The sequence below is a fragment of the Macaca fascicularis genome, chromosome 12 (genome assembly GCF_037993035.2).
Source record: "Macaca fascicularis isolate 582-1 chromosome 12, T2T-MFA8v1.1".
Classification (NCBI taxonomy): Eukaryota; Metazoa; Chordata; class Mammalia; order Primates; family Cercopithecidae; genus Macaca; species Macaca fascicularis.
The window spans coordinates 134172580-134190059 of NC_088386.1; the positions used below are offsets into that span (position 1 = coordinate 134172580).

At 50.9% G+C, this 17480-nt stretch overlaps 1 protein-coding gene across 2 annotated transcripts in view; it reads right to left on the reverse strand.

Annotated features, from left to right (window-relative positions):
- The window catches only part of PER2 (period circadian regulator 2), a 48908-nt gene that overhangs the window by 18673 nt on the left and 12755 nt on the right, over positions 1–17480 (reverse strand). For both annotated transcript variants that reach the window (XM_005574791.4, XM_005574790.5), the window contains exons 4-10: positions 17315–17469; positions 14363–14484; positions 12616–12817; positions 6584–6635; positions 5686–5828; positions 3114–3192; positions 579–685 (exon numbers count right to left, since the gene is read on the reverse strand). In XM_005574791.4, the coding sequence (XP_005574848.3) occupies positions 579–685; positions 3114–3192; positions 5686–5828; positions 6584–6635; positions 12616–12817; positions 14363–14484; positions 17315–17469 (860 nt within the window). The remainder of the gene's footprint in view (positions 1–578; positions 686–3113; positions 3193–5685; positions 5829–6583; positions 6636–12615; positions 12818–14362; positions 14485–17314; positions 17470–17480) is intronic.

Below are 17480 nucleotides of genomic sequence, written 5' to 3' on the forward strand. Positions count from 1 at the left end.
ATTCAGGGGAACAGGGGAGCAAACAGTAGACAGAGACAAGTCAAGATTCACTCAGGCCCGGGATCATTTCCAAACGTTAGGGGTATGAACACTTCTTCAAAGCCACTGCTTTCAGCCTCCCATTTCTGCTGTAGATTACAACCAGGAGGCTGTTTCCAGCAGAAGCTGTTTCATCCCATGTTTCACCTCTGCTAGAGTGTCACTTGCGTCTATGAGGGCTGGGCTTGATGAGGACATGCACTGCACTCCCCTGGCCTGGTCAGAACCTTCCTAGCCACAGATGAATTGGTCTCCCCTCCTCCCATGCACCACTGAAGCCAACAGTAAACATGAGATGCCACGGACTCAGGCCACGGACTGAGAAACAATTGGCCACAAAGGAACTCACATGAGTTTACCCCTCTCTCTTGACTCCACTGGGCACTGCAGTGCCAGGAGTGAGGTGGCGAGGCGAGCGTCTACCACCTGCTTGTCCTTAGCTGATCTGACCTGTCAGAGCTAGACTGGTCCCAAGAAGCCCCAAGGGCAGACGAACTTCCGCCAAACACTTTAGGATGTACCGTGAAAAGGGGACCTACTCTTTTTGTGGATGGCCAGCATCAAGGGCCTGTCACTAGGGTGGAGCTGCACGAGCACTGGGGTCTCAATCAGGTCCTGAGGTAGGTAGCCCAGGAGAGGGACCGCCCTGGAAGGCAAGCAGACATGCTAGGATCGGCGTCCAAACAGCAGAGGAGACTGTCACTAAGAACCATCTTATTCCCTGGAAAGAGAAGATACACTCCAAATCCCACCCCCCACCCCTGGAGGTCAAAATGTGGAAGTTGGACTAACAGAACCAGTTAGACTTCCAATCAATAGCAAACGAAGGTCCAGTGTCCAGGACGCCGAAGGAGGCTCCCTCTGCTGGAGCCTGAGTGCTTCAGCTCTGCGTTTCACCTCCCAAAAGGTAAGTCATGATCATGCTTTTGTTTTCTTCCTTCTGGCATCTTTTTCTTTTTCTGTGTCATTCATTAGTTTGGCCACACGGGGCCTGGCATGGATTTTTGATTAACAAGTTTTGCCTGGACCTCGGCAAACCCTTTGTATGTGCTTCTTTTCCAGCCTGGTCTCATGTGACTTTGGCCTCAGCATCCAGTTGGTTTACTGTGGCTTCTCTGGAGTCTCGGTGGCTGGCTGGGCCTCTGCCCTGTGTGCTCATGCCTCCTCCCGGAGCTGTGGCTTTGCTCCCTTGCAGGACGGAGCTGAATTTCAGCAGCACCTTCTGCTTCTGTTTGTGTCCAGCGCCCTCTGCCGGCTCTGCCGACCATTTCTTCTCCCGAGCTGCCTCTTCACACTTGTTGCATCCAAACCCATGTTTCCTCAAACTCTGCTGCTTGAGGGAAGGTTTTCCCTGTCAATCTTTAGACCGTGGTGCAGAACTTTCTCAAGGGCCTGGCGTTATTCTTTGATTTCCTCCTTGTCTGAGGCTCTCTCTTCAGGCCTCATGTTTTCCTTTGGACAGGATATACAAAATGTTCCTGGCATCGGCCCCATCAAGGCCTTGCTGAAGGACGAAGAGGAAGGAAGAGGAGAGGAGCGGGGGAACAGGAAGGAAACAGAGGGGAGGAGGAAGAGGAGGGAGAAGAAAGGGGGTAGAGGGTGAAAAGAAGGAGGGGAGGGGAGGGGGAGCCCTGGCCACCTGCTCTGGGTGGCCTTGGGCTCTATGAGCCAGGCCGCACACAAGGCTTCATCAAGGGGAGCTTGCAGGCTGTGGCCCATCACGCCAGGTGCACCTGTCTGCCAACCTCCCTGCACAGGGCTGAGCTGGACACCAAGTTGGCACGGGAGTGGGTTACAGACAGTCTCAGATCTCTGAAGGAAAAGTCTCCCGAGGCTGCTTTACATATATGGCCCCAGGCCCTGTCCTCCAAGATCCTGGTTCTGCAGGGCAGGCTGGTATCCAGAAGCCTGCATCTGCAAACTGGCTCTGCCCCAGGCAGCCCTGCGGACACACCTGAGCCACCTGGAGCTGGAAGTGACGGATCCCTTTTTACCCACAGAGCCTCCCCAGAAGGCTGTGTGGCCCCAACTCCAAAGGTGGGGGCCTGTGTCCCTGGACCAAGAGTAGAGGAGGGAGAAGCCTTGATCCTCCAGCTTCCAGGAGATGACCTGGTTCATTTTAGGAACCCAGCACGCCGGTGCTTCTTGGTCCACTTCCTGTGCTATCTTCCGAGGTCACTTTTCCGTGACTACTGCCAGTGGCCCACACATTTCTTTCTTTCTTTTTTGTTTTTGGAGACAGTGTCTTTTGCTGTGACCCAGGCTGGAGTGCAGTGGTGCAACACAGTAGCCTTGAACTCCTAGGCTCAAGTGATCCCCCTGCCTCAGCCTCTCAGTAGCTGGGACTACAGGTGCACAACACCACACCCAGCTAATTTTTATTTTTATTTTTATGCAGAGACAGGGTCTTGCTATGTTTTGAACTCCTGGTTTCCAACAGGCTGGTTTCAAACTCCTGGCCTCAAGCGATCCTCCTATCTCAGCTTCTCGGAGTGCTAGGATTATAAGTGTGAGCCACCGCGCCCAGCCGGCCCAAGTGTTTTCGGAGTCTTCATGAATTTGTGGAGGAGCTGGGAGAAGATACACGGTGGCGGCAGAAGCCACTCAGAACATGGGTGCCCTCAAATCTCACTAGGATCGGGGGAGACCCAGAAAGAGGGACCTGAATGGGGCTCTGAGGCATGGAGAATATCCTGTCCCCTGGAGAAGCCTCTAGCACACAGGCTGGAAGATGGACTTCTGCTGGGATCCAGCCAATGGCATCTCCAGCTTCCACCCTGACACTGGTCCCAGGCAACACCACCTCTGTCTGGACCATCGTCTACTCTGAATGGGTTTACATGGGAGAATTAAGACAGGCCCAATTAGAACAATCACCAGCTCTCCAGAAAGCCTCAATTATACCATGTGCATATCTTAGAAAGTTTTCAGTGTAATTCCATAGCTATTTAATTGCCTGTATATAAGTTTTTGTCCATTATCACGTAATTATAAAACCAATATGCAGTCTTGGTTTTAGCTAAATAGCTTTTATATCAAAAACATGAAAAAGGGGGTGGGTCAAGACCACATACCTTTCATCCACATCCTGGAACAAACAATTTGGTGTATGGGTGGTTGTAAAAATTCTCTTTTCAGGAGGTATTCTAGGGGCTGAAAGAATAGAATATTGCACACATTAGTGATCCTAAGAAATACATATTTAATGTTATATTAAAACTACCAGAAAACACCCTGTAGATTCAGAGTAATGAGCAGCTAAAGAAAAAAATTAAACCATGGACTCTGAACAACAGAGCCTGCCACACTGAGAACCCTACGCTGGCTGTGGGATCACCGGCCAGCCTTCTCAGCTTCTACGGAATGCTAGTTTTAGTCTAGTAAATTGAAACTGCCATGTTAACAAAACCACACGGACCACGTAAACACTACTCTCAGCAAAATAAAGCTGGAAGTCCATCTTTATGATTTTTTTTTTTTTTGAGACAGAGTCTTGCTTCGTTGCCCAGGCTGGAGTGCAGTGGCACGATCTCGGCTCATTGCAACCTCTGCCTCCCGGGTTCAAGCGATTCTCCTGCCTCAGCTTCCCCAGTAGTTGGGACTACAGGCGCGTGCCACCATGCCCGGCTAATTTTTTGTATTTTTAGTTGAGGTGGGGTTTCACCGTGTTAGCCAGGATGGTCTCAATCTCCTGACCTCATGATCTGCCCGCCTCGGCCTCCCAAAGTGCTGGGATTACAGGTGTGAGCCACCACGCCCGGCCCCATCTTTATGATGTTTAAGATGAAACTAGAGTGATCTGACGAATTACTTTTAGAAAAGTGAGTTACATACTTGGATTCAAATTTCTTCTTCTTTTTTTTTTTTAATGAGCAGGGTCTCATTATGTTGCCCAGGATGGTCTCAAATGCCCAGGCTCAAAAGATCCTCCCACCTTAGCCTCCCAAAGTGCCAGACTACAGACTACAGGTATGAGCCACTGCACCTGGTCTGGATTCAGATTTCTTAGCAAATGCCATTGTACTGGAGAGCTTCACAGTTTAGAAACTAGACAAAGGTGGACAAAGGTGATAGAGTAATTTGCATAAAGTGAGTCATATATCCAAAATTTTCCTCAATTCATGGACAAAACATTCAAAATTTCAACATTTTTCCTTCTTGAAGGAGACTCTGGTAATTTGGGGGAATAACTTGTTGAACCCTAAGTACCCTTTCTAAACCTTACTATTTGGAAAAGAACATTCTGTAATACATGCAGGAACACATCAAACATTGTGGAGAAAGTCACATACTTAAAATATTTCTATCACTTTTAAGAAGTGCTTTTTTAAAAGGCTGTCAACTTGGCCTGGCGCAGTGGCTCACAAATGTAATCCCAGCACTTTGGAAGGCCAAGACAGGTGGATTGCCTGAGCTCAGGAGTTCGAGATCAGCCTGGGCAACATGGTGAAATCCCGTCTCTACTAAAATATTAAAAAAAAAATTAGTTGGGTATGTAGTAGCATCCACCTGTAGTCCCAGGTACTTGGGAGGCTGAGGCAGGAGAATTGCTAGAACCTGGGAGGCGGAGGTTGCGGTGAGCCGAGATAGCATCACTGCACTCCAGCCTGGGCGACAGAGCGAGACTCCATCTCAAAAAAAAAAAAAAGCTGCCATTCACCACAGAGAAGGTGGTGAGCACAGCGCAGCACGGACTCAGCTGGATTCCCCGGGTTCAGCAGCTGCAGGATGCACCTGCCTTCAGAGAATCTGAAGATCATGTGACTTGCTCAGCAGCCATGGTGAGCACCTCCAGTTCCTGGCCAGGGATTTCGGCCAATACAAGGACCAAGATGCCACAAAGCAGGATCTTAAGAGGGACCACAGGAAGGACCCATAAAGGTGGCACAATGCCTTGTACCCTCTGCGCTTCAAGAGAAGAACCCAGATATTATTTTGGGGGTGAGGTAGCCAGAAGAGCTAATGGGACCAAGAGGGTCATAGTGAGGCGAGTTGGCCTGATGACTGCACTCTGCGAGTGAGGTGGCAGCAGAAGCAGAGACCGGGGTCCAGAATGCTGGGCGTACAGAGGCACAGCAAGCCTTGTATGGAGGCTGACTCACCTGGAGAGTCATGTCCGTGCATGACTGTCTGGGAGGAAGGGAAATTCCAGGAAAATTTAGGATAGGTCAAGGTGGGGAGGGAGGGATGCCCAGCACTTCATTTCTTGGGGCCTGAGGAACTGTTTGGGGTTCTGGAGCAGGCAGCGACATCAGTGCCCTTCAGAGGGGCCCAAGAGGCTGAGGTATGGGGCAGGGGATGAGGATGGGAGGGATGTGGGGCCCCAGACCTGTCGGGGCTATTCCCACTTTGTGGACAAAAGGCAGAGCAGCCAGGGAAAGGGGAGAAGGGTCACAGCACTGGTGTGCACAGGGGTGAGAGAAGCTGGCACCCAGATGCCGTGATCTTCCATGGGGAGGGCTGGATGACAAGCAGGGTGTGCTGAGTCTCCAGAAAGATGGAGACCCTGCCCGAGGTGAGGTGCAGAAGCCAAGGGTGGGGAACTGCAGCTGGGAGTCCATTGTATAGATATCATGTCTGAACCACAAGAGTAACTGAGGGGGAGCCAGAGACAACATCTGCCCTCGCCCTGGGCTTGGCTGTTACCTTCATAACCCGAGTGCACTCTCTCTGCCAGCAGAAGGCAGCAAAGCTGACTCTCAGCACCTTGTTGCTCCCGCACCTTGACCAGGTAGGGCGTCATGCGGAAGGGGTGGTAGCGGATTTCGTTCTCGTGGCTTTTCCCGACACTGTGGAGAAGGGCCATGCTCAAAGTTTGGAACTGTGACACAGGAACAGTCCCCTGTTCTGTTCCCTCCTCACCTGGGCCCCATGCCACGCTGCAGGTGATGTGTACCTCTGCTCTGCCTGAGGAGCTGGGCCTGCTCCCCCTGCCCGCTTCAATCCCTCCCTCAGTCTCATCACACTGAAGGGCAAATCAGAGTCAATAGCCCCACCAGTGGGAACGCTCCACAGCCCTTCTCTGGAGCAGCCTGCACTCTGGGTGGGTAAAGCAGACCGGAAAGGTGTGCTGCTCCCTCCAGGACCTCGGCCCTGACTCATGAGGGTGCCAGGGTCTGGTTCAGGGCCACCCCCGACAGTGCGGCTGGATGCTCAATCAGTCACCCTGGTTTGGACCAAGACCCTTGTGGGGAAAGCTGTGGGTCTCTCCCCAGAAAAAGGCACAGACAACCAAAAGATGCAGTGCTTTCAGAAACTCTGTTGACCCTGGGTACAGGCCTTCGCAGGAGACAAAGAGAAAGTACAGGGTCCCCTGGCCACCATTTTCCATGAGGGGCAGGTTAAATCACTCCCCTGCTGGCCGTGTTCTTAGCAACCTGTACACATTTAAAATGCAACTGACTGTGTTTTCTGGTAGACTTCAGAAACAGGCGTGCTGGGTCCCTGCAGGCAGGGCTCATGCCCCCCAGCCTCAAGCGGAGCGGCACTGGGGTGAAATGTTTGTATGGTTTTCTAATTTAAGAAAACTGGGAACAAGGTTTACCTGACACGGCAAAAGAAAGATTTCTCCTCCATGCATTCTTGAGTAAAAGAATCTAGAAGAGAGAGCCCACAGTCATTCATCCAAATCAACAACTAAATACACTGTTCCTCATTTCTCACAAACAAAAGAGGAGCAGCGGAATCAAGCAAGAGCCAAGGTGAAAACTGAAAATTTATGGAAGCACAAACTAAATCCTTTATGTAAGAAACCTTCTATTACATTTTTGACTAAAATTACATACACTTCATGAGTGTGGTGCATTCCAAACTATGCAGCACTAAAATTTTAGCACCAGGAGGCTTACATTTTCAAAACGGTATATGATGCTGCTGCAAACACATCAATTAATTAACAACTGAACACACTCATGATGCACTGCTGCAAACACACCAAATAGCCTACAACTGAGCACACTCATGATGCACTGCTGCAAACACACCAACCTACAACTGAACACACTCACGGTGCACTGCTGCAAACACACCAACCTACAACTGAACACACTCACGGTGCACTGCTGCAAACACACCAACCTACAACTGAACACACTCACGGTGCACTGCTGCAAACACACCAACCTACAACTGAACACACTCACGGTGCACTGCTGCAAACACACCAACCTACAACTGAACACACTCACGGTGCACTGCTGCAAACACACCAACCTACAACTGAACACACTCACGGTGCACTGCTGCAAACACACCAACCTACAACTGAACACACTCACGGTGCACTGCTGCAAACACACCAAACTACAACTGAACACACTCACGGTGCACTGCTGCAAACACAGTAACCTACAACTGAACACTCACGGTGCACTGCTGCAAACACACCAACCTACAACTGAACACACTCACGGTGCACTGCTGCAGACACAGTAACCTACAACTGAACACACTCACGGTGCACTGCTGCAAACACACCAACCTACAACTGAACACACTCACGGTGCACTGCTGCAAACACACCAACCTACAACTGAACACACTCACGGTGCACTGCTGCAGACACACCAACCTACAACTGAACACACTCACGATGCACTGCTGCAAACACACCAACCTACAACTGAACGCACTCACGGTGCACTGCTGCAAACACACCAACCTACAACTGAACGCACTCACGGTGCACTGCTGCAAACACAGTAACCTACAACTGAACACACTCACGGTGCACTGCTGCAAACACACCAACCTACAACTGAACACACTCACGGTGCACTGCTGCAAACACACCAACCTACAACTGAACACACTCACGGTGCACTGCTGCAAACACACCAACCTACAACTGAACACACTCACGGTGCACTGCTGCAAACACACCAACCTACAACTGAACACACGGTGCACTGCTGCAAACACACCAACCTACAACTGAACACACTCACGGTGCACTGCTGCAAACACACCAACCTACAACTGAACACACTCACGGTGCACTGCTGCAAACACACCAACCTACAACTGAACACACTCACGGTGCACTGCTGCAAACACACCAACCTACAACTGAACACACTCACGGTGCACTGCTGCAAACACACCAACCTACAACTGAACACACTCACGGTGCACTGCTGCAAACACAGTAACCTACAACTGAACACACTCACGGTGCACTGCTGCAAACACACCAACCTACAACTGAACACACTCACGGTGCACTGCTGCAAACACACCAACCTACAACTGAACACACTCATGATGCACTGCTGCAGACACAGTAACCTACAACTGAACACACTCACGGTGCACTGCTGCAGACACACCAACCTACAACTGAACACACGCATGATGCACTGCTGCAGACACACCAACCTACAACTGAACACACTCACGGTGCACTGCTGCAGACACACCAACCTACAACTGAACACACTCACGGTGCACTGCTGCAGACACACCAACCTACAACTGAACACACTCACGGTGCACTGCTGCAGACACACCAACCTACAACTGAACACACTCACGGTGCACTGCTGCAGACACACCAACCTACAACTGAACACACTCACGGTGCACTGCTGCAAACACACCAACCTACAACTGAACACACTCACGGTGCACTGCTGCAAACACACCAACCTACAACTGAACACACTCACGGTGCACTGCTGCAAACACACCAACCTACAACTGAACACACTCACGGTGCACTGCTGCAAACACAGTAACCTACAACTGAACACACTCACGGTGCACTGCTGCAAACACACCAACCTACAACTGAACACACTCACGGTGCACTGCTGCAAACACACCAACCTACAACTGAACACACTCACGGTGCACTGCTGCAAACACACCAACCTACAACTGAACACACTCACGGTGCACTGCTGCAAACACACCAACCTACAACTGAACACACGGTGCACTGCTGCAAACACACCAACCTACAACTGAACACACTCACGGTGCACTGCTGCAAACACACCAACCTACAACTGAACACACTCACGGTGCACTGCTGCAAACACACCAACCTACAACTGAACACACTCACGGTGCACTGCTGCAAACACACCAACCTACAACTGAACACACTCACGGTGCACTGCTGCAAACACAGTAACCTACAACTGAACACACTCACGGTGCACTGCTGCAAACACACCAACCTACAACTGAACACACTCACGGTGCACTGCTGCAAACACACCAACCTACAACTGAACACACTCATGATGCACTGCTGCAGACACAGTAACCTACAACTGAACACACTCACGGTGCACTGCTGCAGACACACCAACCTACAACTGAACACACGCATGATGCACTGCTGCAAACACACCAACCTACAACTGAACACACTCACGGTACACTGCTGCAAACACACCAACCTACAACTGAACACACTCATGGTGCACTGCTGCAAACACAGTAACCTACAACTGAACACTCACGGTGCACTGCTGCAAACACACCAGCCTACAACTGAACACACTCACGGTGCACTGCTGCAGACACAGTAACCTACAACTGAACACACTCACGGTGCACTGCTGCAAACACACCAACCTACAACTGAACACACTCACGGTGCACTGCTGTAGACACAGTAACCTACAACTGAACACACTCACGGTGCACTGCTGCAGACACACCAACCTACAACTGAACACACTCACGGTGCACTGCTGCAGACACACCAACCTACAACTGAACACACTCACGGTGCACTGCTGCAGACACACCAACCTACAACTGAACACACTCACGGTGCACTGCTGCAGACACACCAACCTACAACTGAACACACTCACGGTGCACTGCTGCAGACACACCAACCTACAACTGAACACACTCACGGTGCACTGCTGCAGACACACCAACCTACAACTGAACACACTCACGGTGCACTGCTGCAAACACACCAACCTACAACTGAACACACTCACAGTGCACTGCTGCAGACACACCAACCTACAACTGAACACACTCATGATGCACTGCTGCAAACACAGTAACCTACAACTGAACACACTCACGGTGCACTGCTGCAAACACAGTAACCTACAACTGAACACACTCACGGTGCACTGCTGCAAACACACCAACCTACAACTGAACACACTCACGGTGCACTGCTGCAAACACAACAACCTACAACTGAACACACTCACGGTGCACTGCAGCAGACACAGTAACCTACAACTGAACACACTCATGATGCACTGCTGCAGACACAGTAACCTACAACTGAACACACTCACGGTGCACTGCTGCAAACACACCAACCTACAACTGAACACACTCACGGTGCACTGCTGCAAACACACCAACCTACAACTGAACACACTCACGGTGCACTGCTGCAAACACACCAACCTACAACTGAACACACTCACGGTGCACTGCTGCAGACACACCAACCTACAACTGAACACACTCACGGTGCACTGCTGCAGACACACCAACCTACAACTGAACACACTCACGGTGCACTGCTGCAAACACAGTAACCTACAACTGAACACACTCACGGTGCACTGCTGCAAACACACCAACCTACAACTGAACACACTCACGGTGCACTGCTGCAGACACACCAACCTACAACTGAACACACTCACGGTGCACTGCTGCAGACACAGTAACCTACAACTGAACACACTCACGGTGCACTGCTGCAGACACAGTAACCTACAACTGAACACACTCACGGTGCACTGCTGCAGACACAGTAACCTACAACTGAACACACTCACGGTGCACTGCTGCAGACACACCAACCTACAACTGAACACACTCACGGTGCACTGCTGCAAACACAGTAACCTACAACTGAACACACTCACAGTGCACTGCTGCAAACACACCAACCTACAACTGAACACACTCACGGTGCACTGCTGCAAACACAGTAACCTACAACTGAACACACTCATGATGCACTGCTGCAAACACAGTAACCTACAACTGAACACACTCACGGTGCACTGCTGCAAACACACCAACTAAGCACACTCACGGAAGTCCAGAACATCGACAAAGAAAGCTGTGAAGGCCACAGCAGCTACATCTTGGAAGCCAAGCCTCCATGCTGACTTTTGATTAACCCCAGTTCTGGGAAGGCCTTGGAGATTTCATTTACCTACTGTCCCTGAGTAAGAGCAGGTGCTTAAGGTAAATCCTGCCCTCAAGGCAAATTCCTGCCGGTTCCCTCTGAAGCTTGTGTGCCCGTCCCATAGAAGCCCTAGGTCTGGGGGAATGGCACTGGGATCCAGTCTTGTCTCATCGCCACCCACAATATGCACAGCTTCTGTTCTTAAGTCCCTGTTAAATACTTCTTTCTAAGAAACTGAATTTGTCAGCCTCTTTCTTTGGCCACTCAGCTGCCTCAGACTTTGGGGTAGGTGTGCAGAGGTCTGGCCACAGTGAAACAGAAACCCAAACATTTAGTGCTACATAATTTTGGGATAGTCAGTTCTAACAGAAATAACTTGGCATTTAAGGCTTACATTGGTATTTTGGTGAAACAGTAACTTCCTTTAAAATATGAAATGTCTAGTGAAAATATGAAATCAATCAGGCAACCTCATCAGAAATGAAGGAAGAGGTGTTTCCCTAAGAGTTGAAAGGGATTTTAAAAAAGAAATCTCTGCTTTCGTGGGAATCTAAACTAAAAAAAAAAAAAAAATCTTAGATCTAGGTCTTTCATATAACATTTCGTCTACTCAAAAGAAATTAGGAAAGCAGAAGCAATGACTGGTTACAGAAAATGATACAAAATCAGCAGCTTGGAAAGGCCCCTGAGAATTCACCTGGTCCTTGACTTAGCTGGGCAGGGAGGAGCTGGGGCACAGGAGGCCTTGAGGAGAGTGGGGGTCGGAGGCACTGGCAGAGGCCCAGAGGCAGGCATGCCCCCAGCTGGCTCTAGGGACTTGACCAGACCTGGCTGGGAGGGCCTGGCTGGGGCGTGGAGCCTGGAAATGAGGCAGGGTAGATGATAGCTACAGTGGCAGGCCTGGCAGCTAGGAAGGCTGCCACCCACAGTGCAGCACACTTGGCCTGCAGTGCCTCGGGGGCCAGTGGCATCTGCCTAGGGACCTCACAGTCTATATACCCAAAGCCAGCCCTGGTCAAGGCAAAGAACCCTCAGGAAGTCATTCTGGGACATGACCCACTCACTGGTTGTAGCTGCCAAGGTGGTAGGGGGATGCCTGAGTGCAGGGAGCAGGGCGCCTTGCTCATGCTCCCCACTGCCCCCGACCCGGCCTCCCACGACTGCAACTGCAGCAAGATTCCAGCTTTTCAAAACAACTTCATTTCTAAAATTCTCAACGGTTTCTCTCTCTGAAATGTATGAAAAGACTATTTTAACTAAATTTATTCTGAAGAGATGAACAACTGCTTATCCTTTACCTTTGCCAGAGCAGGCAGCTGGTGGCCCCCACAGGTGGGCTCTGAAAGGTGAGGTAGGGCACCTGCACCACATCTGGGGTGGGCCCAGCTCCTGGCCCCTTTCCAGACCCCAGAGGAAACAAGGCACTACCTCGATGACCTCACCTGCTCCGCTGCACACGCTCCACAAGGGAAGCTTGTACGGGGAGGTGAAGCTGTGGAACACGCCCACATCGTGAGGCGCCAGGAACTCCACAAACTTGGTGTCGCTGAAGGCATCTCTTTTATAGTGAAATATGGATGCAACCTGGTCAGAGATGTACAGGATCTTCCCAGACACCAGGGACACGGCCACGGCAAACATATCCTGAAAAGGAAGAGTAGGGCTCTGGTGACAAGGTCAGACGGGGTTGGCCGCCACGTCTGACTCAGGCAGGCAGGCTGGAGGGAGCCGCCCACCAGGAGCGTCAGAGGTGGGGGGCTCTCTGAGCCCCTTGCCTAGCCCTGACCAAAAAATCCTATCTTGCCTGTTGACAGAGCAGGAGCATTGCCATCTTGGACAAGCCCCTCATTCTAAAGTTCACCTTAATAAAAAGTGGCCTACATCCAAAGGGCATCACCCTAATGGCTACGGTCAACATGACCATAAACCACAAGTACATCTCCAACCAGAAACATTCCAAACTCCTCCCCGACCAGAGACACGCTAGCCCCGAGATAACCCCACTCCAGGGCCCGGAAAGATGCCTGTCCCAAGATAACCTCCCCCTCCCAGAGACGGTCCAGCCCCGCCATAAACTCCTCCAACACACAAACATTCCAGGCTTGCGATAAGCCCCTCACCCTGAAACCAACATATACTCTCCGTCTGCAGAGAAAGCGCTCCGGATCAAAATCGGCCAGGAGCGCTTCTCAGGTTTTCACTAAAGGAAACCTGTCTTTGACTGCCAAGCTGCATTTCATGTTTCTTTCCTCTTTAACTCTTACACCTGTTACAGATATTGGGAGGTCCAACATGATATTATTCGAAACAACACATCAGGGCTCTATTGCTGGAATAAACTCCAGCTGTCTCCACCCACTGGAAGGCGCCACTCACCCCACTGTCTTGGACATGGCAACTGGTGTCCAGGCTGGGTGACAGGGAGGTGGGGGACCCTCTGCTCACTTGGCCTGCTCCAACAACCTCTACCAGCCTTGCTCTCTCCCAGGGTTCTAGGGGCTTCCTGGGGAGCAGAGGTCTCTGGGTGGGCCCCTCCAGCCCACCATGGGCGCTCTGCTGCTGGCTGGCCCTCTAGGCTCAGGGTTGGGGGCTGCCTGGGGGTTACGCTGGAGGAAGATGGGAAGGATTAGGGAGCCCTGTTATGAGGCCAGCTTCACAATGGTCCCAGCACACGTGGGGTCCCCGCTGGCCCTTACATCTGTTCTCACTGGCTGAGAACTCAGGGTGGTAGAGCAGGTGTGTGTGTATGTGGCCCATGCGCCCTCCAAGGGGCCCACCTTTGGGTGTGCTTAAAAATGCATGGTTTTTGGAGTCTCCAATCCCAGCTCCCCCTCATGACCGCAAAGCCCTGGACAAGTGAACTGACTGTCACCAAGTCTGTCTCCTCACCTTGAGGACATGAAAACCCAGAGCCCCCCAGTTCAGTCACAGTGGATTTGTCCTTGCAGCCATGAGCTACAGGACAAAGTTGGGCAGGGACGAAGAAGACAGTCTCACAGAAGGCAGAAGTCCAGAACATGAATGCCACTTCCAGAATCACTGACTTCACATTCTTCCTATTAAAGGTAGGAACTTAACTGCTGAAACCCCAAACGTTCCTGCCTTATAGCCACTGGCCACTGCTCTGAGCTAGCTCGCCTGGAGGAGGAACTCCCGCCGTTTAGAAAGAAACTTCGGGAAGAGGCTTACGGCATTCTTCACAATGTGCTCAGAGGTAACGCTCTCCATCTCCTCCACAGTGTAGGACGGCACGTCTGATCCACAGGGGTGACCCTCGCTGGACATCAGCAGCTGGTAATACTCTTCGTTGGCTGCAGGATAGACAGTGCTCACACTCAGCGGGCAGAACCCAGCACTTGGCCGGAGATAGTCACTAGCTCTTACGAACTGGGGGCTCTATTTTCTCAAATGAAAAGGTAGGATATAAATCCCGTCTTCCTGGGACACAGAACACACGGATACGTGAAGGCAAAACAAACTCACAAACAGAAATCAGGGTATTTTTCCCTGAAACATCAGAAGGCCTTTGATTATAAAATTTTTTAAATGTGGCAACTACATTATTTAAGGTTACACGGTCAGAGTTCCAGCTACCTCTCACGTTCTCCAGAAGGGGCTTTTTTTTTTTTTTGAGATGGATTTTTGCTTTTGTAACCCAGGCTGGAGTGCAATGGCACAATCTAGGCTCATTACAACTTCTGCCTCCCAGGTTCAAGCAATTCTCTCGCCTCAGCCTCCCAAGTAGCTGGGATTACAGGAACCCGCCACTACAACCAGCTAATTATTCTTGTTTTTCTTTTTGTTTTTCCGCTCTGTCGCCTAGGCTGGAGTGCAGTGGCCGGATTTCAGCTCACTGCAAGCTCCACCTCCCAGGTTCACGCCATTCTCCTGCCTCAGCCTCCCGAGTAGCTGGGACTACAGGCGCCCGCCACCTCGCCTGGCTAGTTTTTTGTACTTTTTAGTAGAGACGGGGTTTCACCGTGTTAGCCAGGATGGTCTCGATCTCCTGACCTCGTGATCCACCCATCTCGGCCTCCCAAAGTGCTGGGATTACAGGCTTGAGCCACCGCGCCCGGCCCCATTTGTTTTGTTTTGAGATGGAGCCTCACTCTGTCGCCAGGCTGGAGTGCAGTGGCGTGATCTCACCTCACTGCAACCCCCACCTCCCAGGGGTTCAAGCAATTCTCCTGCCTCAGCCTCCCAAGTAGCTGGGACTACAGGTGCATGCCACCACGCCGAGCTAATTTTTGTATTTTTAGTAGAGACGAGGTTTCACCATGTTGGCCAGGATGGTCTCGATCTCTTGACCTTGTGATCTGCCCGCCTTGGCCTCCCAAAGTGCTGGGATTACAGGCGTGAGCCACTGTGCCTGGCCTCCAGAAGGTCTTTAATCATTATGGTACATCCATGTTTCCACACAGGACCACATGGCAACCCCTGCACATCTGACTCCCTGGGTGATGCCATCAGACACCCCTATCCAGGCAGAACTGACTGCTTAAAAAAACAGCAGGCACAAGAACATTTGAAAGAAAGTTTTCAAAATAGAATCTGAAGAGGAGGGGGCCACTCCATCTGAGTTCTCACGCCATCCTGGCTTATCCAGTGGGCTCTGGGGTGACAAGCCTGTCTCTGGGTGTCAGTGCTCACGGCCGCAGTGGCCCTCACTCCAGGCGGGAGCAAAGGGGCCAGCTCGAGGCTACCACTTGCCCTCAAGGCTCAACAGGCCCTGGATACATGAAACCTGGGGCTGTGTTAGGAGACTGACCCAGGATTCTGCCATGCATGTGCTTCCTGTGATGTGGTGAGGAGACCTTTGGATCCACAGCTGGGTCTCATCTGCTTTCAGTTTTGCCACCTTCAGTAATTTCAGAAACAGGCACATATCTGAGTATGCTCTGAAATCAAGATATAAACTGCTGGAAAGTCTGGAAAATGTCCATGTGGCAGAGCTTCTGAGCTCTGAAGTTACTGCAGATGCCAACAGGGAAACACCTTAAATGGACATAATCACTTGAGAACAGAGCACCCCAACTGATCAGAATGAACTTTCCCTTCCAGCTCCTCCTTCTGGAAAACGGGGCCTCCATGGCCACACAGGCCCAGAGCGGTGCCCTCCATGGCAGGGTGCTCATCCCAGGGGCACCAGATTTTATATTTAGACCTGACCAGCAATGACGAGCAGCCGAGGCACCTTGTTCTGTCTATATCAACCCTCACCAAATGGACAATGGGATTAGGGAGGAGCCTGCAGAGAAACTTATAGGACACCCAAAGACAACACCCAAAAATGCAAGTCCAAGCTAGCACATGGCAGAGCAACCCTTCTACACCTGGCTCAAGGGACCCCAGAGGTGAGTGCCGATGACCTGCTCACTGCTGATGAAAAATTACCGAAATATTTAAAAATATGAAGACTGCTTGAAATGAGTTTATACCCATGATTACTAGTGAAGAACTTTGTCCTAACTGTATACTGTGCTTTGAAACAACTGATGATAATAGAATACAGCTACTGCTTCACCTTAAGCCTTTCAGATTTTTCTTTTATGCACGTTTTTAATGTAAAAGATCCACCAGCCCCTCAGTGCATGTGTGCAACACATGAAAAGGCACAGCTCCACGGAATCGGGAGGTGCTCACACATCAGCTGGCAGGAGGTGTGAAGATGCTCTGCAGGGCACCTTCCTTCCCCACCCTGGCTCACACTGATGGTCTCTGCCTGCTCGTCACAACAGACCAACACAGCTGAGGAATTCTTCAAAGTTCCAGAGCTGGTTGTTTCCACTGTAAAGAAAAAGGCCAGGCCAGGCACAGTGGCTCACACCTGTAATCCCAGAACTTTGGCAGGCTGGAGCGGGAGGACTGCTTGGGTCCAGGAGTTCGAGACCAGCCTGGGCAACATAGTGAGACCCCATCTCCACAAAAAATGCAAAAATTAGCTGGGCGTGGTGGTACATGCCTATGGTCCCAGCTACTCAGGAGGCTGTGGCAGGACAATCGCTTAAGCCCGGAAGTCGAGGCTACAGTGAGCTGTGATAAGCCTCGAGTTTTAGAAAGTCAACACAATCTGAGCTATAATTTGGGGGGATTTAAAACATATTTCTATAGGTTTGGAGCAGATGTGCGAGGTCGACGTACCTTTCACCTGCTTCACACTCCTGAGGGCGTACTTCAGGGTGGCCAGTGTACTAGCCTTGCCCTTGGCCTTCTTGTCTGCAGGGAGGTGAACCTTCAGCTCCTTTAGTGTTTTTATCAGTTCTTTGTGTGTGTCCACTTTCGAAGACTGGTCGCTACTGCAGGATTC